The sequence below is a fragment of the Festucalex cinctus genome, chromosome 17 (assembly GCF_051991245.1).
Source record: "Festucalex cinctus isolate MCC-2025b chromosome 17, RoL_Fcin_1.0, whole genome shotgun sequence".
NCBI classification, from domain to species: domain Eukaryota; kingdom Metazoa; phylum Chordata; class Actinopteri; order Syngnathiformes; family Syngnathidae; genus Festucalex; species Festucalex cinctus.
In genome coordinates this window covers 9,659,195-9,684,723 of record NC_135427.1, presented here as the reverse complement: position 1 = coordinate 9,684,723, position 25,529 = coordinate 9,659,195, and the positions used below count along the sequence as shown (strand labels likewise).

Here is a 25,529-nt window from a genome sequence, read left to right as displayed (position 1 = left end):
AGACTCGATTACAAAGAATAATTGTACAAATGAAGTAGTAGAATTGTCACGTCGCTGTTAATAGATTTCAGCAATTAATTGTTTTTTTTTGCTATGTTAAAACATCTGAATTCTTATTCTCATGGGATTTGTATGGCGTAAATGGGATGAATAGAATATGAATAGATTGAAAGGGTGCTGGCTCGCTCGTTAGTAATGAATTGTGGGCTGGTCATGTTCAAGGGTTTCGTAGATAGCAATATTATGGTCCTTTATTCATTTAACAAAAAGTAACAATAATAATAATGGATCAGATTTCTAAATCAATCAATCAATAAATAAAATGAAGGGCCAGCCATGATTTGTAGACTTTGAAGCTTGGATTGAAATTTACCTGCATGACTGCATCCTCATAGCATGGCAGTTGGCTTAAGTCAGACGAATGTGAACTATTGAAGGAGACTCGGCACTTTTGGCCAAGGTGACGAGGAGGGGGCAAAAATGACATCTACATGAAACAGGTGAGAAGGGACATTAGCTCTGAGCTGGAGCTTTCCACTCAACTTATGTGAAAGTTGAAGGAACAATGACGTTGGGTCTTTGCAAATGGAATGATGTGGTTTTGTGGCCGCAAAGAAAATGACACTGAAATAAAGGACAAAGCGGGAGGAATGGATGTCATTATTTACCTTTGGTTGCAAATTTGGGTTGCCAGGCTTGGCTGAGCCGTTGTGATTAAGGCTGTAATCGGATGCATTGGAATAAACTCCCTGAAGGCCTCTTTGGTCTGGAGGATAAGAACAGTTGACGGGCTGAGAAGCACTCTTATGAGGTACCTGTCGGAAGAGGAAGAGAGCATGTTCACACTTTAATGTAGTATTACCACTTCTTGTTTGTCTAGACTGAAGCACATTGTCTAACTTTGTCTTGGCGTTCTCTGTCGGTCATGCTGACTTTCATCTTGGCTACAACTCCATATTTAAATAATGATTACCAAAAGAAACATATCGAAATACTAAACTGCCACATTGTCAAAGCTCTGAAATTTGTAATCATTTCGGAATATTATTTTCACAAGTGTGAATTTGACCAAATATGAGCAGGTTGTCACAACAATAATCAACTACTTTTGTTTTGACATTTGGGAGACTGGCTGGAATTTTTCAGGCCCCGCAGGCCAGCAATTAATGAGCTATTCATTTTAGGCCCGCTACACACCAAACACGACTGCTGAACGTGACGTTATAAACAATTCTGGGGAAAAAAAAAAAAAAAGTCAATCAAACTAAGTGATTGGCTCTTGCAAATACGCTAACTAACTAAGAGAGAGTGGATATTTGAGAAGCTGCTAGTAATGTAAACCTCATTCATTTAATTCAACTTTGTTTTTTGTTTATTACTTTACCTCTGCCCCCTCATCCTGCTTCCCTGCACACCTTAAACGCGACAATAGGTATGTCAAAGTGGGGTCCCTACATTAAAGCCTTTTTGGGTGGTGACCCTGCCACAATCGGCACTGATATAATACAATAAGTTTCTGATTATTTTAGATTTAGTGTCTCTATACTGTATCATGTAAGCCTTTAGGAAAACATTACTTTCTTTGTGTTTTTTTTTTGCTGTATAAAATTGAACGGAATATTTGACTTTTTCTGGACTTTATATCTTGTTCAAGCCAATCCTTACAGAAAGGATTTAATCTGACGTACAAAAAAACAAGTGCGGTGTGGTGAAATGGTTAATAGTGATGAAAATATGGAATATCAAATATTTAAAAAGCAAAAACATGTTGCTTTCCCCATATTTATTGAAGAAGATTTGTATCTGTGATATTGCGACACCATTCCATTCACATTTGAGTCAAAATTTCAATCGCATTTCAACAATTGAAACCTTAAAATCCCACACATTTGATGACGATTGTTCTGCCGACGTTTGTACATACTGTACCTGCATCATGCATCCTCTGGTACCGCAGTGGGACGTGAGGTGAGCGCAGCCGTCCCTCCCAAGCGGAGGTGACAGCATGTAAGGGTTGCTTGGAGACGACGGCTGAGGGCTTCCGGAAGGCTTTCCGATGGGCGAGTCTTGCGGGGAGCACCGCGGACTGAGGAAAGCAGTCATGGTGGCCGGACTGCCCGAGGAAGGGGCCGAGTTCATACAATGTGGCCCACAGTCGCCCCCCATATTGGGGAGCGTGGCGTTGCATTGTCCCATGTCCTCCATGCAGTTCCCCGGGGAACTCTTGATATGTTTGGAAGAAGACAGCGGGCAGCTTGAAGACATGGACATGGGCTCTTGTTTGATGTTCACCTCGTAGGGATGCTGGCCCATCATTGCTGGAGCGAGATTATGCATGGACAGGTTGTGGGCCTGCGATGGAGTGATGGTGCCCTGTGCTGCTCCATAGCAGCGCTTTCGCTTGTGAAGTTGTATCTTTAGTTCCTCGACCTAACACGGACATCAAAAGGGTTAGGTTGTGACGTTTTTCACACTTTTGTTACTGAACTAAAAAATACTTTCCAATATACAGTGTATCATTTTAGCGAGCTGCACTGAGTCATTCTGGGATATGAGTTGCACTGGCGCTTCTCACCTGTCTCTGTTCCTGGTGTAGCTTCCATGTCAGCTCTTCAATCACCTTTTGTTTTTCCACCAGCATTTTGTCTTTTTCCGCATCCACGCCGTCCATTCCGCCAGCCTCTCCCGCTCGCGACGCAGCCCCGCCCAGGCCATCGTCCACGCCCACCTGGCCCGGCGATGCCCGCAGAGCAAACTGTGGCGGAGAGGACATGGGCACGTCGCTGAAGCTGTCTGGGAGCGAGCCACTGAGGGAATGCTCAGAGGACGCTGGTGAGATGGGCGGGGTGGAAGAGGTACTGGGGTAAGGGTAATAGCCTCCCCGAGACAGGGAAGAGGATGGAGACTGGTAAGAAGACAGCGAGCCTGTGGGAGTAACGGGGAAGGTCACGGTGGTGATGTCAGAGGAGGCTGATGGAGATGAGCTGGAATTGGAGTCCTTGAAGGGCCGAAGGCGCTCGATGAGAGCCGTCTTGGTGCCTGACACGGGCAATCCACGGATACGAAGATGCTGCCGGAGCTCCGATACCTTGAAAGCCAAACAAAAAACAACCTACTTGGCCTGTCCGGTTTCCACTAAATGAATTGGCAGCACAAAGATATTTGTGGGAATGCTGAAAGTTTTTGGGATTTTTATTCTCCTCACTTATTTGGCAAGAAACAACTCCCACGTAATACTTCCGATTTACACCGTTCAAATTCCAACTTGCTTCAAAAATTCACGCCTTCCGGGCTATATAATCATCTGATTCCACATCACTTACAGTACTAGCAAAATGTAACGTTAACGATCAACTTTTCCCCCATTCATTTTTTTTCCAAGTCCCACTTCCATACATACAACGGATCATCATTACCAGCTCTCTGATACTGCTCACTTGGTTAAGTGCATTGCTAACCAGGAGGTCCCGGGTTCCAATCCCACCTCTGACTGTACATTGATATAACTGTATAACATGTGACTATTACATCAGGAAATGCCTTACAATTTCACTGGATGAATGAAATGCGCATTGGCTTTCATCAGATAGTTATTTTTCAAATAAATACGCCATTAGCCATGAATTTGAACAAGGCAAGTTAGCTCAGTCGTTAGAGCAATTTCTTCCCCCATGGAGAACGTGGGTTCAAACCCTGCGTGGACCACGTTTTAGTACATTCGATGGTTTGGTACCAACTGACTATGGTTTCGGGAAATGGATATGTTTATCATTTCTCTGCAATGATTCAATCCCACCTTGGACAGATTGCAGTTCAAGTTTTCTTCTTATTCATTTATCTTTCAACTTCAATTCAAACTTTGCAATTTTCACATAATGTACCTTTCAATTGACTTCATCAGCATTCAGCTATTAGCTTTCAGCATTCCCACTTTCAGCAATTTCTCCAGGAATTGCGCTTCGTCTAGTTAACTCGAGAACCTACTTTAAGGTCATCCAGATTGGCCGGCAGGGGCCCGGGTTTTACTGGGGAGATGTTGTTTTGGGTGGGATATGCGGTCTTGACTGGTGAGGAAGAGTTGCTGTCTCCAGTGGAGGCTGGACCACTGGACGTGCAAACTGACAGCTGCTCGTTGGACTCTCTAGAATGAAATATTTCAACACATCATTAATAAGAACAACATAGTTTGTTTTTTTTACTTGATGCTGTATTAGTGATTTTAAAGCATGAGAGAGTGTTTGTGTTAAGAGTAAATATCACAGGTGGTGTCAGTCCGTCAAAGATGGACGCCCAATCATGAATTACTGCATATAAACCTCTATGGTTGTAGTTTTCTGGTAAATTTTTGGTAAGTTATTTATTTCAACAATATTTCTAAAACAACTACTTCCTGCTTTGACACAGAGTGACGGGGGGGGGAGAAGCTGTGACGGAACTTGGGAGAGCGAGGGAGAGAGAGAGAGAGAGATGGCAGCATTATATTATGTAATGGACTTTATTACTTCGGCTTTCTCTACTGTCATCACCATCATGGTGTGTTATACTTTGCTTATTTGACTCAAAGACATGATTTGTAAATATTGATTTAAAATGAAATATCTTTGTTTTCACGGTAGCGGTGTGGTTCTTTACCGGAAATGACTGTGATGGAGTAAGTAGCAGTAGAAAACAAAGGTGGGCGGGCCACTGAATGTTGAGCGTCCGTCATTCGTCAGTCGTCAACAGTTGAGCCGCCCTTCCGTCGTGGTCAGTCCATCAATATTTTGAGCCAAACCAAATTCTAGTTGGTATATGTTTTCCGTCAGTGACGGAATGCTCACGTGAGCCGTATTTGACTAAACAACTTGAGTCATATTTGTCAGCCACTCTGAGTTTCGCCACGCGCTTACTTGTGCATCTGCGCCTGCGGGTGCGGCTGATAACTGAAGGCAGGCTGTCGCTGCTGAGCCTGGCCCTGCATCTGCGCAGCGTGCGCGTGCTGCTGAGGCTGCGAATGAGCGCGCTTCTGCTGGCTGAGGATCTGCAGCTGCAGGAACAGCTGCTGCTGCTGGAGGAGTCGGGCGTAGGCCGAGTCCATAGGCGGGGGCGACTTATCAGCCTTCTGGTCCGGCGGGATATATTGGTGGTATTTGAGCTTTTTCACTTTGGGCTTCACGTCTTTGGGCTTCTTATGGCGGTTCTTGTCAGATGTCTTGGACTGTTTGGAAAGGAAAACGTGCGCAATATTTGCAAGATATGAGAGCGTTTGATACTCGCCGTGTGCTAACCTTGACAATAGCAGGAACTGGTATTGGGGGGGTAGCGTGGTTGTTGCAAACACCAGACAGTCCTTCATCCTGGCTTTGGTCAGACGGGTCTCTGGCTGTGCCCTCCTGTTCACAGACAAATAACTTGGGCTGTCAAAATTAAGTTCCTTTCATGTACGTACTGGGCATATTCCAGTCGCAGCGCAGCAGAAATGTCCACGACAACATTTAGCAGTAATAATCACGATATTGGAAAATCATGCAATATAGTTGCTTCACGCGTACCGAAGGAAATGACATTTTTATCATCTCATGAAAGAATGATAAGCAAACTCAATGTCTTCTTAGTTAATTAATTGTAACGACGTCTCGATAATGTTCAACTATTGGATGGCAGTGCAAATTTTAATTGGTGGTTGACTTGTCAAATTCAGATAAAAGCATCAAATATACCATATGAAACTTATTGCATGGCTTTGCGATATGCATTTTGCCTGGGCCAATATCAAATATCGATTTTTTTCGACATATTGTGCAGCCCTAATAATGATACATATATTTGTGGGTCAAGTTTTATTTTACAAATGTAAAATTGTGCAGAATTTCACAAGTTATTTCATGTTTAAGATTATAGAGCTGCTCATATGAAAAGAAAAATGCACTGGGCTGTCACCACCGTTTTACAAATACAATTATGCCGTCTAGTGGAAGAAAAATGACCAACACAAATCTATCTCACACTCGTTTTTTGTTTTTTTACAGTGCAATACATCTTTTAAATTTCACTAAATTTGATGAATTATAATGCAATTACTGTATCAATGACTAAAAGATGTAGCTATATTTTCTATTTCTATCTATGTTAACAAGAGTATGAAAACTTGGAAAAAATATGTGACTGTACATTTGTAACAAATATAAAATTTGCGATTAATCGCGACTCAACTATTGAAGTCACCACTACAAAATAAATATCGTGATAATTATTTCTTAATGCAGTCTACAATATCTGGTGATCTACTTGAAATGTGTGTTTATTCTAGTTTTAAAAGTGCTAATAGTGTCACTCCCTTCCTGGTCTCATTGTCTTTGCCCACATGAGCACTGAAGTCTCCCAACAGAACAAGGAAATCCTCAGTGGAAATCCTCACGAGCAAGACCACCAAGGACTCGAGTGCCAACATTTTAACTCAAGGTCAGATTTTTTTTTTTTTTTTTTTTTTACCTTGCCCACCATTTTAGTTTCATGACCCTACCTATGAGAGAGCCACATTTCGCCCTGCTCCAGCTGAGGCAAAACATAGTCCAGTTTTATCAATGGGGGCTTTGAGCCGTGCTCGTTCTGGTCTCTCACTTAAACCTGTTTGCCCTACCAGGGACAAAAAGCTCCGGACAAGCAAGCTGGTCAGATCATCATACAAGCTATTTTATGAAGAGACTAACCATAAATTGACAAGTAAAATGATGTAGTTCGCTCTGACGCCACGTGGGGGGAGAACAAGCTAAGATATGAAGAGAGATACTCCAGAAGCGCTCACTGTCAAAGTGGGTAGAAACAAGCAGATGGGGGAGAAAACAGAGCACGAAAGCTACATCTGGCTCATGTTTTGAAGAGCGACAGCGCAAGGTTGTTTGTACCTGCTGTGTGCCGGCGAATGCCGGTGAGGAAGAGGAGGAGGCCATGTTGCCAAGCGCCTCGGACGAAGGGCAGGCTGAGCCCTGAGACTCGTCGCTGTGATGCTGCTCAGGAGACAAACTCTCGCTGCCGCTGTCCTCCTCAAAGGCGTACGAGTCCTCTTGCTTGGGGAACTTGCCATGGTTTACTGCAAAGGACACACAAAGAGCAATGAGAAGTCAAGTACAAATAGGAAATATCAAACTCATTCGTTCAGGCGTCGCAAAAGAAAAAAAAGGGTTGACCTGTGATTTGGGTTTGGCAATTTAAACTAATTAAAAAGCTCTTGTTTCTGCTATTAAAACAAAATGTCCACTCGACCTTTTCACCAGTGTAATGCGTGGAGGCTGATTTTGCCATGGACGGCGAGGCGGGACAGCAACAAAAAAAAGAAAAGAAAAGGGAGAGCAACTTACGTTAGTAACATTTATTTTAAACTAACAAAAAAAAAAAAAAAAAAAAAAAAAGGAGCGGGCTCGACGCCGCCGCGCATTACAAAAAGACCGTTCAGGGGAAAATACAAAAAAAAGACCAAAAGAAAGAAAGCGCCACCTTGTGGTGCGGAGTCACACTGCCGATGCTTACAAGTGCTGGAATGAACGTTTGTAACGTGCGACGTGTGACTTGCATGTGTCACTGACACCTGGAACACACTCACTGCTCTGGTGAAACATCCCGATTGGCTTGCTTGACAAGGGCCTGACTCGGGATTGGAGGATGTGAGAGTGTCTATGTGAGAGAGAGCAGTGTTGCAGATTGGTGCGTGTGAGCTACAATAGATTGTGTTTTTGCATCCAAACACGTGACAACCGAGAACCGATCCCTGGTTTCAATCCCGGCAGTGAAACCCAGTGACCCCCTGCAACGCACGCACACAAAGCTGCATAGAGTTCAAGTGCATCCGTCAATCTGATGGCAGAGACTGAGGTGGCATCATGAAGGGACTTCGACAAGACTTTGGACGCTTGCGCTGTTCAAGTGGCCGTTTAGGAGTTCGGGTGGTTCCGGCATGACTGCGTTCACCGCTTTCAGGTGAGTGCTTCATGCTGCACGCGGGCGACAGGCGACAGGCCGGTCCTATCAGAAACCTTTGTAGGTGGCTTGCTGGAGCCACGCCGTCCCGTTCAAGCTGAGACAAGTGCTAAGAGGAGGGGAGGTAGTTACAAATATACACATATGAGACACGCACACACGCCCGTGCTTGCAAACACACTTCTAAAGAAAGGGTGGGCCTAAATACAGCTGCTGCTCATCCCAATAAAGCACTTCCGCATCCTTCTGCAGCACTCGCGTAAACTCCATCACGCAGCTTGTTTACGGAACCATCAAGGCAAACAGAACCACCAACCACTATAGGCAAACTCGTACGCAACGCACACTGTCAGGGATGATATCGAGACGGCACAAAACATGGAGGGGATTGCAAGACAAACAGTCCGAGGCCCGACATGACGCATCATCCAAGCTGCATTTGCTGGAATCAAAGAGAGCAGGAAGCCGTTTCAAGAGGACTTCAACCTGCCCAATAAACACCAGTAAAACTACAGACACTTGTCAAACAGAAATTGCTTGAATCGATGAAAAGTTGTATTTTTTTTTTTTTTCTAGCATGAATTTTTGCTTATTTAGTTCCCCCCCCTTTGTCTCTTTAGCATCCGCGGTATTGCCAAATTTGGAGTGTTCATTTATTTATTTATTTTTATACATTTTAATTCGCTATTTATTCTAAATAATAATAATAATTTATTATTATCATCATCATCATCATCCTCCATAAAATACCATCAAGGAAATTCTGTAAATGGGAAAAAAATAGTTGATAAGAAATCGGACATTATTAAATATAACTACAATATACATTTAAAAAAGTACTTTTCCCTAAAAAAAAAAAATACAGCTCAACTTCTCCCAAAAAAAGCAGTAGACTTAATACAATTTGTTACTGTGCACCAGTTGTTGATTTAAAATAAAGTTACAGTAATAATAGTAATATGACTTTTTCTAAACTATAGAAAAAGAAAAATATATGGTTGCATTAATTTAAAAAAACATCTACGTTTTAAAATTAAAGGGATACTTCACTTTATTACAGCAATAAAAAGTTCATATTTTGTCTATAATTAATTTGATACTTTCATTATTTTTCACCTACAATTAGTACCTTTAAAAACACATTTTGCAACTTGCTGGCGACTGAAAATGACATCACAAGAGCTCAGGTCACCTGTTTTCTAGGTTTGGTCATGTGACATTCACAAGCTGAGCCACTGCCATCTACTGTCGTGGATGTGCAATTAATGACATTTTCTTCTGTTCTCTAGTGTAAAAAGTGGAGTCATATTTTTGAAGTCAAATGAACATTTGAATTTTAGTTGTTGGAGATGTGGAAAAGCACATGGACTCAAGTGCACACTCACCGTATGTCTGAAGTGTGCTCCATTTGATTCAGCTCCAATTCGATTCACTCTCCTTTCAAATTCCGCATGCTCATGTGGAGCCACGCAGGTTGAGATGCAGGTGTGTCAAAACGCTCGTGTGGAATATCTCTGCCGATATCTGACATGGTGAGGGCAGCGTCTAGGACTGATGTTCTTTTGGACCACTTCCAGGGGCCCTGGCCCGAGAGCCGGCTTCCCATTGAGCTTTAACCTCACTTGCGAGGAGCTGACTCAGGCCGAGTTTGGAGAACACACGGCGGGGCCACACCGTCACCAACACGGGACACAACAAACGCTCCAACTGGGACTGGATTTACTCAAGAAACATACTCGAGTACCGCACCATTGAGGTGCACACACTGTACTACATTCTGCCATCAGAGAAATTAGGACAAGAATATATTATCCTGTCGGTGACCTCATTGCTCTACATATGACATTCTGATGAATATTTTACAAGAAAACATCATTTGAGTATGAGGCATAGGCTACTTGCTAACCACTAAGCGATTGTGCCACCTTTCAAGACAGTTTGGATTGGACTTGAAAAATGCCCCTTTGCTCATATGTCCACTTTGAAGATAACCTTTGTAAGTTGATGGGCAAACAAACCAACCAAGAGATTGTGCAAGTGTTTTAACATTTTGTTTCTCTGCTCTTCCTATTCATATCTATCATCTGTCTAGCGGCCTCACGCCATCAACAGACACAGATATGTTGGCTTACTAGAAAAATAAATGAAGCGGCTGTAATTAAAGAGCTGCAGCTGGTGAGATTTTCTACCGTTAAAGCTATTACGAAATAATCACGTCTAGGGCAAACTCAATCATTTGGATGATCTGATTGTGAGAAAGAGCAACAGACGTTATTTTTTCAAACTGAATTTGAGTCCCATTTTTGACTTGCCATATCTGCGGATCGAGTGGCAAAAGCAAATGAAGGATATTGAGGTTTTTGCTGGACAACTCAGATGAGATGGTGTTAATATCTGATGAAAAAGGTATTGCATTTGATTTAAAACAGGTATCTCCACCTCAAGATTATATCTGAGTTTTTTTCATATTTGTGAGTGTTTTTTTGACGGTACCCTTTCTAGAAAAATATGGCTCAAAAGTCAAACAACCACTTAAAAGATAGCAGCAAACCTTGTGATACTTCAGTTCAGTGAGCATCCATCCATCCATTTTCTTGACCGCTTATTCCTCACAAGGGCCGCGGGGGTGCTGGCGCCTATCTCAGCTGGCTCTGGGCAGTAGGCGGGGTTATTACACCCTGGACTGGTCGCCAGCCAATCGCAGGGCTTGACTTGACTAACATATCCATAATACAAGCAGGATCAAGTCAAAGTAAAAAGCAATGTTTACTGAGTTGAATTTACAAAATAATGCCATTTTCTATTTATTCAATTGAAAAGACTTTTTTTTTTGGGCAATTTCATGGACATTTTATCATGAATTTCTGCTTTTTCTCTTCCTTTTTGGACATTTTATGGTCACTTTTTGAACATAGGTAATTAAAAAAAAAACTTTTTTGGAATATTTAATGATTCAATTTTAAAAATCTAAATGAATTCATTTGAAGAATATTTTGTCTAATACATTTTAGAGATCCACAGAGAGTCAAAGGAGAAACTACAGTTATATCATGCAAAAACAAAAGCAGTGAAAAAAGTGAAATATGCAACTATACTGTACAGTATACGGACATGCAGAAATGATCCACCCACCCGATGTATAAACAACTCTTCCTTGTCACAGTGAAAATCCATTTGCTGACTTCATCATCATCATCATCCGTTTATAGCCGTGGAGTCTGTCCTGCTGTCCCAAACACCTCTCTTGTCTCTGCCTGGCCTGATTTCAGATCACACTTTTAACAGTGTTTAAACTGTGCAACCTAAAAACCTGCTCAACAACTGCAAAACCGGCCCACATAGGTAGAAGGTAACATGATCCAGTGAGTTTCAAGCTGGCTTACACGCTTTCAAACATCCACCAGCCCAATTAAAACACGCAGTGCACTTGAAAGCTATTGCAATACATATACCTTTTGACTGCATTGGTCAAATGTAAACACGGCACAAAGAGGTCGAATGTACGGCGCATTAGGCAAGAATATGTCCATCCACAAAGAATTAAACATGGTGCTCCAGATATCGACGGTGTTTTTACACGGGCGCTCACTAAACCGCAGTATTTTTTTATGAGGAAATAGGCTATTAGATTTTGCATATTAGCTATATTAATGTACATTTCCAAACAATCGCGCAAAGCAAAACGTGAATTTTGGATTGCCAGCCAACACATTCAACTGAAGGCATCACCAAAATGAAATCAACTGATGCTACTTTCCCGCAATCAAGAGGTAAACAGCCAATCGAAATGAGTTGCATTTCCGTTTGCCGCCTTATCAGTGACAGACTGCTACAACCTGATAGGACAGCGCCAGACTTCTGGATTCTGTTCCCTTGCACGCTTACCAACGGTTTATCTGGGGACTCGCTCAAATGGCAAACGGTGCCAAAGATATCGTTCAACAAATCCTTTGCCTGAAGTTCAAGCCCCCGTCATGTTGATCCCGCAGGCAAATTCCCCCCCACCGAAAGAAAAGCCACTACTACTTCCACTGCTTTCAAGTACATTTGAAGGAGAGCCACATTCTGATTTGGGAGTCGGTCTGTGGGAATTTCGAAGTCAGAGTGACTGATGTTGGACGCAAGGGTCGACCTCATAATCTCTGCTATGGATTATTCCATAGATGTCGGGTGGGGTTGAGATAAAGACCCCTTGTTTCCACAATATTGCAAGGTGAGGTGAAGAATTAGAGTGAAGTGAGTATTTAGTCTTTTGTCTCCCCTCTGTCTGCGTCAATTCATTGTCCTTTTCCGCATGTCACGCTGCCGGTTTTGTTCCATGTCTTGTCTCGGTTGACCCTTTTGGACTTTTTGTATTTGTTTCTTTCTCAACTTCTTTTTGACCCCTTCCTTTGCCTCCTCTCCCTGCTTCCCTGCATTTGGGTCCACCAGCACACCAAAAAGCTGACACTATTGAAAAGCTTCAGAGGAACTAAAGGTGTCAACATCTGACAGATGCCTGTGTACACATTTCCAAAGGGTATGTCGGCATCTACTTCCGATACGATGAATATGAGTTGACAATCCCTGTAGAATGGATAGATGAGCCTTTCGTGTGTTGGCAGTCAATACTAAACAAGTTTATTGAAGTATTACTGCACAGCCCTGACCTGAAGAGCAGTCGAGGCCATTAATCTGGATTATGGCAAAGATTTAAGTGCACTCTCAGTCCAGTCGGGTCTACATGTCCTCAACACTACGTCTCAGGTGACATTTAAGCATTTAAGTCCATACTTTGCCGGCTCCCGTTTGGTGCCGTTCTGTTCACAAATGCCTCCGCCTCAGATGCAAGCGTTGTAAACGGGTAACGTCAATGTGAATGCAGCCTGTCAACATGAAACCGAGCGCGTCTTCCGCATGAAAGCATTCCTTGGCGGTCATTCACCGACTTGTCGGCTGACTCACCGGCCATCCCGTCTCGCTGCATCTCGGCTCGCTGCTTCCAATTGTTCTGCTTCCTCGGCATCCACGTACGGAACCAACCAATTAGCAGAGAGCACATCTCGGCAAAGGTTGAGCAATCATCGATATCCAATTATGAAAATGCGCCTGCTGCATTATTCACCAAGCACTTAAATAACCTTGGGAAAATGGTTTCATAATGGCAAAAGTCATGGGCCAACAGCACACTTTTTGATGAAAAAGGAAAATATAACCACTTTATTGCAGAAAAAATACTTAGTAACTAGCTTGGCTGTGCATGAATTAGTGGCGACTTGATTTGAGATGCAAATTGGCTGTTCCAAAATAATGCCGAAAGAGAATTTTCGGATTTAAATGGGAATGAATCATAGCATCTTGTCATGTGTCACAGGAATGTTTGAGTGGCAACATGTGTGACGTCATGTCAACACCTGTCGGCTACGTTTGCACATTACAGGTGCTCGTTTGGAAGTTTGGAATATCCTCAAAAAGTTCAATCATTTCTGTAATTCCATTCCAAAAGTAAAACTTTCATGGATGTAAAAAAATGTACAAATAAACAAATACATACTTGCAAGGTGTGGGCCCTAAATCTATAATCTATGAAAGTTTGACTTCTTGAATGGAATTACAGAAACTTTTTGAGGCTATTCCAATTTTTTGACGAGCACCTGTATATGGCTAATCACCATGATATTAAACTATTAAGCAGTCAATCAAGAAGGGTGCATTCGGACCTGCATTTTTGGGTCCGCTTTAAACGGACCGCAGTTGGTTTCCCACGCTGGACGGACCTTTTGTGCAGGTCTGAATACACGCAAACGAATCCTGGTGCGGACCGAGGCTCACTTTTTGACCACGGCTGATCCGCTCCAACTGCAGGACATGCGCGCCTTTTGGGGCTTAACAAGTCACCGTGTGGAGGAAATATTGCCCGCTAGTTGTACTAAATTCATTCCTAAATCACGCGTATTCCTTTTAGCCATGTTGTGGTGGGGGCGGGGCAGGCCAAGCGCAACGGCTCCTCCGACGACGTTCCAAAATTAGAAACAGCGCCGTTGAACGAGCTGCTCTTGGCGCTTGCAAATATCTTACATCGAATAACGCCACAAATATGCCGAGCAGTAATGCAGCACGTCGGAATGTCATGTTTCGTTATGCGTTCAGCGCTCGTCATTTTTGTCCAATGGGAGCACAGATGGTCACGCGGGTCGACGTGATTACGCAATATAGTCCACTTTGCAAAAAGCACAGTGTGGAAAAAAAAAAGAAAGTCCGCTTTTGGTCCGGACCGAACAAGCGGACTAAACGACTTTTCTGGTCTGAATGCACCTTAAAGCCCATCTAGGCAGTTGTAGCAAAGCCTTTGTTGTTAATTTGGTGTCCTAACACAAAAGAGCTTGCAAACTTGAGACACGAGACCAAAGAGATGAACCATGCTAGGTTAGCTTAGCACTAGCTAGCTAACATGACAAGAAACGATATGAATGGATGGATTTTAAACTTGACCAAAAATGAAAAAGACGCCGTTTTCTGCCGCTGGCCAGTGAATGGCGAGGGATCCTGGAGGTTAAATAAACGAAGTTATTGAAAACTAAAAAGGGAAAAAATTCTGTCGGTTGACGTTAGCACCATAAGTACACTCCAAAAAAGGGAATATGAGACTTGGTAAAGTGCTTTTGACAACATATGGTGCGGATAAAGCGCAACGTGTTTTTCAACAAAAGTACACAACTTTCAAATGGATTTTGTCAGGACTGGGGAGTGTCGGAGGCAGGAGCCAAATGCAAGGCAAGGCAAGGCAGGGATGCAAGTAAAAAGAATTCAGAAAAAAAGGTAAACAAGGTACGCTGGCAAAATACAAATGAACAAGGTCAAAAACAAACTATAGTGACGAAAACACGAGAGCAACAAGGCATGACATGGACAACATGAGATGACAGCAACAGCAACAATGACTCAACAAGAAGTGAAAGAAAGCAGGCTAACTAAATCCACATGGTAACGAGAAAACAACAGACACCTGGGCGAGATACAAGAAGCTGATTGGTCAACACGCTGGGAAGGGAAGACGCACTCAGGTGGACGTGCTTAGACGTAACGAGACAAGGAATACATGACAAATCCCACCCCCCCACAACCAAAACATGACAATTTACGATTGAGTGGTCATCAAATATGCCAGCGCGGATTCCAGTTACAGGTTGAAGCTATAGTAAGAATCACACTTCTTTCCAACTCGTGAACAGTCTACAACATGGTTGATGATTTTTCCTGTATTTTGTTGCTAGAGTAAACATAAACTAACAAAACAAACAAAAGCATCCAAAACGTACATTATCAGCAACCCAATCATGAATGGCAAACAATAGCAACTAAAATTTGTTTGTTGTTGCAGCACACAGAGAAGGCAGAAGCTCGCCCAAAAACAAGCACTCCTCTCGAAAAGGCCAAATATGGAAGTCATTGTGAATTCTTAGCGGTACACCCTGATCGATTCCAAGCCCTCATAGGAATCATGTGAGGACAACTATAGGTATCGTGCATGTGCTTGTATTTGTGCAAAAGTGTCACATACACGCAACAGGAGGACCTCAAAATGGCGCAGAGGCCCATCAAGAGTCCGCGTAGACACGTTGGGCTATTTTGAAGAGTGAGTATGTGTGTATTGCGAGGGTGTTACTCACGAGGCATGATGCCTTGGTCTGCCAGCTGCTCTCGTGTCCTCCTCTGCTCAAGTCTTAACTGTAGCACTGGAGGTGGGGGTGGGAGGGAGGAAGAGGATGATGACAGTCAGGCAGACAGATAGCGAAGACCAACAGAAGTAACAAAGACGAAGAAAGAAACAAATGCAGAGGAAATTTGACAGCCAATCTGCTATTGCACAAATCAGGGGTGTTGAAGTCCTCTGACACGATGAATCAAATGATCAGCTCATCAGCAAGCACTGAGTATTTGATTCAGGTGTGTCGGAGGAGGGTGACATGGCAAACAGGCTGGACCGGACTTGGCATAGGCGAATTCAAAGCATGAAGCATACTTTGATTACACCGACAGCTTGTTGATGAAACGCAAGAAAAAAGTGCGTCTTCTACGCGTGCTTGTTCAAAACGAAAACGGGGGGAAAAAACAAAGCGGCTTGCTCACAAATATTTCTGCGAGCAGGATGTCGGCGGCAGTGATAAACACGGCTCCCGGCTTTAAACAGATCCGTTGAGCAGTGTGTGGTCCCGAGGCTGCGCGCACACGCCTGCGTGCTCAATGTGTGTACGTGGAATTGTGGACGAAGAGCGTACGGGGTCATAAACATCAAGACTCCCCCGTGTCTGTCGGGCGACTGGTGTCGGTGGCGATCCTTCGTATTCCTGCTTTTCCCTCCCTGATTCTATCTGAAGGTCTCCTTCTGGCATCCCGGATGTATGAAATGTTCCTCCTTTTGGCCAGAGGCCAATCGCTCTTTCCTCCGCTTGCTCATTTTCTGCTTCAGGTGGTTGACATTCATTCGGCTCTTGGCCCCGTTCCAATCTTGTTAGGACTTCATTTGAAGTCCGTCCGTTCGTTCGGCTACCTCAGGCCGCGCCACGCGCTCGTAGCGAAGCACCTCCGTTACGTAAGTCGAAGCATCTGCTTTAGTTTACAGTGACAGAGGTCATGACCTGCCAGTCGCATCATAACAGAGAGGATGCAGTTGCGGAATGTACGATGACCAAAACATGCAACGGAAACAAGCCCCATCGCTTTTTGTCCAAAGCGGCACGTATTTAGTGGGCGAAAGGAAACAGGTGTTTTCTGTCTGAAATCGTCAACGATTTTAACTCTTACTCTCAAACGTCATAATTCTTTGCGAGACGCACACCAGCTGCCATGAAATCCTCATTGTTATAGCGAGACGGCTTTCAAGCGTACGACCCCGTCTTCTCTTAAGCGCATTTGTGTTCCAATGTGGCTGTGCTGGTATACAAATGTGATACCATATTTACAAGATTCCAGATTTAGGGTGTAAATAAATTGTCACTTTGCCTGGTTGGCTCGCTAAAGTGGCGATAATTGAGGTTGTGATTTACGAAAGGCCCAATGCGAGAAGGACGCCTCGCAAACGCGACATTCCTAAGGAGGCAGGTCGCGTTTCTTGCATCCATTCCCAGAACTTCCCCTCAAGCGGACAGAAATGTGCTCAGGAGAGATGTATGAGCGCGACCGGATAGCTTCTCATAAACAGGTATTTCTAAATAGAATGTTACTGTTTATTTGAGAGCAATACCAGTGAATTTCCATCAACATAAAGTCGCCAAGCTTATCCCGACACGGCACACGGGACAATCTTTGGCAGAGTTGTCAAGAAGCGTCAACAAGTCATTGCAAAAATACGGATTTTGGATCCGATCCACTGACGGTGACTGAAAGTCAGCAGCTGGAGCTTGCAAGTTGCAACGATGTTCAGGTACGCAGTACTCTTATCGATAGGCGCAGGAACACGGAGCCACGATTACTGCAATGCTGTTGGGAACATTTCAAGACATTTCCGGTAAAAAGGAAAAATTACAGCTGCCTGCTCAGACTGAACTTGAGGACGAAATGGCAAAAATGACACATTCAAGTCAAAGTTGAGTCACAGCATGTCCATACACCCGAAAAAGCGAATGGAATTTTGGGCCTTAATTGAATTGGGTCAAAATTAAACCGACCCAACTTTTTGAGTTAACATGAAACCTTTTTGAATTATTTAACCCCAAAGTTGGGTCAAAAATTTGGCTTGGTTGTTTGTGGGTTATTAATTAACTAAACCCAACTTTTGGGGTTCATTGAATTGGCTCCCAAATGAACCGACACAACTTTTTGACTCATTTAACCCAAAAAGTTGGGTCCGATTAAATTGATACCCCACAAACCATCCAACTTTTTAGGTCAATTGAAGAATGAAAAATGTTGGGTTGATCGAACTGTTTTTAGAGTGTAAGTCAAACAAAACTTTGCTTTTTCGGCAGTGGTCCTTAACCCGGGTTTCATCAAGACGCACGTATATGATATGATATGATGTGCACCACTTGGCCATTATTGCCTGCAGGTGATGACGAGAAGTCCGTGTTCCTCAGGGTACAGTTGTGGGGCCTCGGCTGTCTTAATTGTATTACTAAGCGTTGGTTCCGTCTCAAGAAAACAGTAGTGGCCGTTTTATCAATGGCTCTATAAATGCAGACTTGAGTGATGCGAGTCAGCGTTCTAACTGCATGATTTGCAATCCCAAATTGAGCAATTGCAGTCCAGCACAAATCGCTATCGAGCAAAACTGAAGAAACACTGATGGATTTTCTTTGACACTTTTGTCACTCTGTTATGTAATGTCAGTCATCTCTTTGACTTGCTAATCAAATCAACATGAGAAGCAGTCAGTTACGCGCTGGCACTCACACAAAACACTGGTTGGTCCACGGGGAACACTCAAGTGCGATCTTGATCTTCTATTTGAAATTCAACCATGCAGCAACACTTCCCATGACTTTGTGGTGTATTTCAAGCGAAAACGTTCCACAGATCGCCGCTCTTAAAGGCTCGATAAAACGTGAGCTTTTACAATTAAAAAGAAGAGTTAATCAAAAGAGCAGACGGTGCCTGACTGCAGCCATCGCGAGCAGTTGAATTTACAAGTAGTTTTACTTCACTTACGCGCAGTTTTCAAGTCATGAATTCAGTCTTGTCAAGATGAATCCATTCTGACTGTATCATCAATCAGATCTGGAGTAAGATGACCTTTATGGGAATCAAGACGACGTCTCCACATCTGTGACAAATTAAGGCAGCTCCTGCGTGTGTATTTTTTATTTTTATTATTATTTTTTTCCTCTCTCGAGCAACACACAACCTGAACCGTCACGTTTCTCTTTCCCTGGAGCACCGCGGGTCATTTCCCACCCTGACAATCTACTCTAAACAGCACAAAAGGAAAAGGCCCATTTAGTCTGCCACTCCTGCGATGCAATGACATTTTCGAGACACCGAATAAGAAAAGAGATAGGCACTCATGTTGTCGCCAGTTTGCAGCAATTCTCTACTTTAAAAAAAGATGAGCTTCATAAAACAAAAAAAAACAAAAAAAAATGAATCAGTTACATTTTCCTCAGGGAGGTGGCACTGTTGTACACGCACGTAACTGTATACAAAGTCCAGTGCACAAACACGCATGCTTAGATCTCATCTTTGGAAAATAGCCATTCATCCATTTTCTATCGGGTTCTGCTTTTCACTAATCAATTTTCCTCTGCTCCAAGAAAGTGACGTTTTGTTTGTTGGCAGAATTTCACAACATCAACAACGTGCCATTTTGGCGGCTCACGCTGAAATTGAGGAATTGTGAGTGAATTTTTGCCAAATGGCAAGATGTTGGTATACAACAAGTCAGAATTTGGATCACAATGAATACAAAAGTCTTAAATCAGTACTCGTACTCCTTTTGATAAGACCGGGCACACTCACACAATTCAACCTTATTCAGATAACCTCCAACCAGTGTCTAATCTCTCTTATCAGCCCGAGTGTCAAAGCAGCTGGCTTCTCTCAGCGGCTGAACCTGCAACAAGTGCACCAAGCCGCTTGAATGTCACATTGCGAAGAAATGAAAGAAATGAAACTTGGAGCAGCGGCTTTTGACTTGCCTCCCTCTCGTGTCCCCGCATGCCGCGCGCCGGCGTATTCCGAGCACCTGTCACTTGGAGCTAAGCAGCACACAGCTCGTTCTTGAGGACAGGCAAGATCGATCGGCGTCGATAGGCGAAGGGAACAAACTAACGCAAATCTTTCACGTCTTTCGGGGTGGCATGGCTCAGCGGTAGAGTGGTCATCTCTCATCTGTGAGGTCGTGGGTTCGATCCTCACCCCTGTCGAAGCGTCCTCGAGCAAGGCACTGAACCCCGATTTGCTCCCAGCGGACACGACGTCAGGCATTGTAAAGCGCCATATGGTGATCAAGATAAAGCAACTATTTACCGCTGATACTGATCAGAAGGGACATGTAAAAGCATCAAGTCCTTACCTGATCTGAACTTGCTTCGTATCAGTATGGAGTGTTCAGAGCCCAGAAGAGTCATAATGCTTTCGAGTACAGTTCCAGGGTTCAAAAGTGGCAAGATGCAGCCATGCACCCCTGGGCCCTTCTTGGCTGCTGAGTGAGATGAGCTGGAGCAGACTCTGCCTACTTCATCTGCAGGTCTTGCTCAAATTCAAACGAGACACAGTTCATCTTGTTGCGTCCGTCTCCGAGCGCTCCCCTTCTCTCCCCCGGGGGCTTGATGCGGAAGTCTTGCCCAGGCTTTGGTCCCATCTGAGCCGAGAGCTCTGAGTTCGGAGTCAGGCGAAGCGCACGGGGATATGCCCTGCTTGGGGAGGGGCTAGGCGGCCCGGGGGCTGCGCTACAGACCCGCCCGCAGGAGCCGGAGGCCGGACGGGGTTTGGCCGATGACTTCGTCCTCCCATGATACCGCTGTAAATATATCTGCCGAGCAGCCCTGCTTGCTGTGTGTTATTGGAGGCCAGAGTCACATCGAACAAGCTCCAGCTTAAGCTCCAGCTTAAGCTTGCGAACAAACTTTGATCAATCAGACAAACAGATATAAAAAAAAAAACAAGGGACTTATGTGGTAGTTTGCTGTCCTGACTCCTGATCTGGCTGAGATATTAGCTGTGAAAGTCAAATATTAGTGGAGCAGAAGAGAGGAAACACTTCAAGTGGCCATTGATTTGGAAATTCATCATTTTCCCCAACAATAACAAGTTCTGAAAAGCACATTCATTTCAATTTGCACCAATTTGGATCGATAGAAATATTAAGTACCGGTATATTGGAAACACCTTGGCCCAATAAGTCTTTTATAACTTCCGTTTAATAACAGTTTATAATGTCAGCAAAACTATCAAGAATTTGTTTCGTTTCATGTAGTTCTTTCCTTAAAGTAAATTGTTTCTTCCTTGTTTACCAAATGCACAGCTGGAGTGCGAGAGTAGTATCGGCGCCAGCCACATGCACAAATTTGTGTGTATTTTTTTGCCCCTAAAAATGTTTTGGGTGGAAATTATAAACGTTTGGTGAGTGGCCGCCACAGTTCAGCACCTGCAAATTCACCTTTTCCAAAATGTTTTGACATTTATTGATTGTTCAAATACTTGGAGTTGGAGGCTGGAGCTTTTACAAATAAATGCATTGAGCATAAAAGATGAAAATACTGTGAACAGGGTTGGAGTGGCCATCTGGGATGCAGGACAGATGCCCGGTGGGCCGGCGTCTTTTGGGGCCGATACAGTGCTTTAAAAAATCCAAAATATTTTTATTGCACAAAAAATAATACAAACAATAACAATACTGTGCTTTTTTTTTAAACATGCATATGCAAATGATTTTGCTTACAATTTGTAGAAAAATACGTATTCATTAAGCATACAAAAAAGTGCTAGTTGCTTGATGACACAATTCACGAGTCTGTCTCCCGTTTTGCACTCCTAAAACCCATGCAGGTATTTTGCACTGCATAGCTTCTCCCAGCACACACTGGCAGTTGTATCAGTGAACCGTTTTCAGTTCAAAACAGACTTTTGAGGCACATGTTAAGCTTCACTTCCTCCAGTGATCTTCCTCCAGACCTTTTGTACAAATTCTGTAAGAGACCGCTGTGACACAGCACTAATAAGTCACAGAGCATTGAGAGCTTTGTCCAGCTCCAGCTTTACTACCCATTTTAATCTCTTCCCAGCATAAACACTGCTCGGCCTTTGTTGCAGATGAGCCCCGACGCGCGTCCCCGTCGGACGTATGCTACGCGCCGCAACGTACAATCATGTCATCTCGCGAATAACACCCTATCTGTCAGCTGTGAGCTAACGGAGCGTACGCAGAATGCTCCAAAATTCAAATATTTACACAGATAGACGTCAGTAAAGGCTGACACGGACGGGGCACATTTGTCTCGAATTTGCTGCGAATGAAAGCGCACACACGGGCGTCTTTAATTAGCAGGTGAAAGTGCTTCAAGGGAAGGTCTGTCAGAGGCTTTGACAGTATCCACACAGCGTTTTGGAGAGATTCCGAAAGAGGTCACCCAGCCCTGGCTTAATCCTCCCCTTTAATTGGGCCCTGTGTCAACAGACGTGACGAGTCGCATCTGAAGCGCCTGGACGAGTACGACTTGTGGACTTGCGAGACAAAGAAAGAGCCGACGGTCCCCATATTTCAATTGATTGATTGGAGTGCACAAAAATCTCACACACGCCACAATGTTTATTGGCCATCTGCAAAAACATCTGGATCAACTAAGGACATTTGGTGTTTTCTGTGATTTCTTGTGTTTGAGAGAACTTGCTAAAATGTGAACAAAATATCATTTCATTGATGTCAAGAATGATAAACACTGAATAAACTCAGTTTGGAACGTCATTGTTCCAATAAATCATGAAATAGTGGCGTGTTTTTCCATACGGGCTCACCATGTACGTCATTATCGGCCAGCGCTGGCATGTAACTGTCACTCGGCCAACATCGTCCGGTAGGCACCACACTTTCCATTCTACCTTGAATGGAGCCAGCGTGAGACGGGAGACGTGATGCGACTTGGCTGTTATATGCCATGAGAGGAAACTGGACGGCTTAGAACTTCTTTATCCGTTTAGCTTCTTCCTGCCTGTCTGCTTCCACTTCACACCTTTCACCAGGGAGTTCTGAGTGGATTATCAAAGGAATGGGCTCTCACAAGGAACATGAACAGATGAACAGTGCCATTCATGATGTAGAAACTGTCAATAGCTGGCTGATTGACTTAAAAAAATAAATACATAAAAAAAATAAAAAGCTGGCTGATTGACTGAACGTCCTCTTCCCAAGTAAGGGAAGTCGCTTCACAGTAAATTCGACTCTATCTTGAGTGGGACCAAAGACTCCGATATTTTGTACTTTCTCGGACTTGTTGGGACAGTCAGCTAAAGTCATCTTCAATTTCCTGACTCTGAAGATGTTGCTCTGGTCCACAGCTTTAATGATGCAGAAAATGGTGAAACTATAACAACAGTATGATGCGATATCATTTTTCACTTACAAAGTAGATGTTAAAATGAAAACACCTAAAATGTACAGATTATATGAATTATTTATTCACAAATGGACTAAACAATTAATCACAACCACTACAATATTGACATTAGGCTAACACAATTAGCGAGTGCTAGCATAATGTGAAACGCCGCCATATAAAGACATATTTTCAAATAATGATGCCACGGAAATGTGGATGAACAACAGTAAGTTGTACATACCTACGATGCTACCAAAGACATTCCATGTATGTGGATTGTTCTGGATTGGACTGTTTCGCTCACGTTTCTCTCATTGCGGATCTATCTCCAAAACGTCCTGTTTCCGCCATTGCAAATTCTGGTTTGATGACCTCACTTCCTATGGGAACTATAGCAGTTTTTTTCCCATCCATCCATCCATGCATCCATCCATGCATCCATCCGTCCGTCCGTCCGTCCGTCCGTCACCTGCCGCTTATCCGGGGTCGGGTCGTGGGGGCAGCAGCTTTATAGCAGGGAAGCCCAGGCTTCCCTCTCCCCGGCCACTTCAACCAGCTCCCCCGGCATTCGCAGGCCAGCCGAGAGACAGACGTCTCTCCAGCGTGTCCTGGGTCGTCGTCCCCGGGGCCTCCGACCGGTGGTACACGTCGGGAACGCCTCCGAACCAGATGCCCGAGCCACCTCAGCTGGTTCCTCTCAACGCGAAGGAGCAGCGGCTCGACTCAGAGTCCCTCCCGGATGAGCGAGCGTCTCACCCGATCTCTAAGGGAGAGCCCGGACACCCTGCGGAGGAAACTCATTTGGGCCGCTTGTTCTTTCGGTCACGACTCACAGCTCGTGGCCATAGGTGAGGGTAGGAATGACTGGTAAATCGACAGCTTCGGCTTTCGACTCAGCTCCTTTTTCACCACAACGGACAGATACAGAGTCCGCATCACAGCAGACGCTGCACCGATCCGCCTGTCGGTGTCCCGTTCCATCCTTCCGTCACTCGTGAACACGACCCCAAGATACGTGAACTCCTCCACTTGGGGCAGGATCTCATCCCTGACCCGAAGACGGCACTCCACCCTTTTCCGACTGAGGACCATGGTCTCGGATTTGGAGGTGCTGGTCTTCATCCCAACCGCTTCCCACTCGGCTGCAACCGCTCCAGTGTCACGGCTTGATGGGGCCAACAGCACCACATCATCTGCAAAGAGCAGAGATGCAATGCTGAGGCCAGGGTTAGCTGAGCGACTCTCACATTGAGCAAAACGGCTTTAACGGTGATAAAGGATGATGAAAGGTTACTTTAAACCAGAGGTTCTTAACCTTTTTGATCTTGGGGCACAATTTATCCTGTAAAAAAAAAGAAAGAAAACGGGGGCCCATCCTCATTGTGAGGTTCCTTCTTCTATTTCTACTGTACTTCTTCTATGTACACGTAAACAAGAATCTGACTCCTTGTCGCCACTTAGTGGTTGGAAGGTGAATTAATAAGTTATTAGGTTACTTGACAACCAACCTTTCATACTTCTATTCACACTGACTGTATGGTTTCAAACCTGGGACCTTTTGACTAGAAGGTAGACATGCTAAGCCCTCCGCCATTCTTTTGAAACGGTAACATGCATTGAAAATCCAAACAAATTGAAGGTTGCAGAGTTCACTGATATTTTGCATAAACTGCCTGGGAATCACACAGACCTCTAACAGCATCTCAGAACCGAGCTTAGGCTTCGGTCATCAGGGTACATTAGCTACACTATACAAAATGTGTTTTGCTGAAAAATATCTGAAAAAAAACATACAAAAGCCTGGCAACAAAAAAAAAGGTCAAACAGACAATTTTTCACAACATTGAAAAGGTCCCGCCTCCCTTTCTTGATGAATTTGACATTTAGTTTTTTGTTTTTTCAATGGACAAAGTCATGTGACACTGATTGATGGAACTTGCATTTGTTAGCAGCGACAGCGAGCGTGATTCCGTCATTTCTCAGCACTCCATCAGCGTTATCAGAAAAACGTAGGCCTTTTCCCACGGTACGAGCTGGCAGTTCCTGAAGAAAAAGATGCCAATGAAGTATTATAACTGAGGCTAAGAGCACGATGTACAAAATAAGCCAGCAATATTTTTCTACCAGCGGAGGCGAAGGATAGGCTGGAGTTTACCATCACTTTCTCCTCTGACTTGAAAACTGGGCATCGCACAAAAAGCCAAACCAAACGTGATGGAAAAGCAAGTCGGGCTTAGCCAGGATTCTCCCCTTCTGTCCCCCTTCTTAAATCTTTCTGCTTTCTTTATCTCCGCTGTGGCTCGGTCACCTTCACTTGCATGGAAGCGTGTTGGAGAGCGGCGCACGTCTGCCGCCAATTCCAAACGGAATCCACAAACACTGCGAGACGGAGCGAGAGATATAGCTGCTCTCCCGTTTTGCACATAAACACAGAGCTGAGAGATACTGTTTTATGCTTTTTGCAATGGAGTCTGCCGGGGGCCGAAAGAGGAGCGGGGGTCCGCGTCTGTGAGGCTTCGAGCTCCGCATCACCGTAGCTTAACTCCTAACACCCGCCTATTACCG

General features: G+C 44.0%; 1 protein-coding gene across 13 annotated transcripts in view; it reads right to left on the bottom strand.

Annotated features, from left to right (window-relative positions):
* The window catches only part of myocd (myocardin), a 41,152-nt gene that overhangs the window by 6,846 nt on the left and 8,777 nt on the right, over nucleotides 1-25,529 (bottom strand). For 4 of the 13 annotated variants that reach the window (XM_077501818.1, XM_077501817.1, XM_077501813.1 and 1 more), the window contains exons 4-13: nucleotides 22,384-25,007; nucleotides 15,603-15,668; nucleotides 6,885-7,069; nucleotides 5,268-5,372; nucleotides 4,890-5,197; nucleotides 3,985-4,141; nucleotides 2,576-3,088; nucleotides 1,930-2,430; nucleotides 669-815; nucleotides 374-487 (exon numbers count right to left, since the gene is read on the bottom strand). In XM_077501818.1, coding sequence (XP_077357944.1) covers nucleotides 374-487; nucleotides 669-815; nucleotides 1,930-2,430; nucleotides 2,576-3,088; nucleotides 3,985-4,141; nucleotides 4,890-5,197; nucleotides 5,268-5,372; nucleotides 6,885-7,069; nucleotides 15,603-15,668; nucleotides 22,384-22,525 — 2,238 coding nt within the window. In that variant the 5' untranslated portion in view covers nucleotides 22,526-25,007. Of the gene's footprint in view, nucleotides 1-373; nucleotides 488-668; nucleotides 816-1,929; nucleotides 2,431-2,575; nucleotides 3,089-3,984; nucleotides 4,142-4,889; nucleotides 5,198-5,267; nucleotides 5,373-6,884; nucleotides 7,070-7,242; nucleotides 7,484-15,602; nucleotides 15,669-19,942; nucleotides 25,008-25,529 lie in introns of those variants that run through there. The other 9 variants (XM_077501820.1, XM_077501821.1, XM_077501811.1 and 6 more) reach the window with 8 other exon arrangements.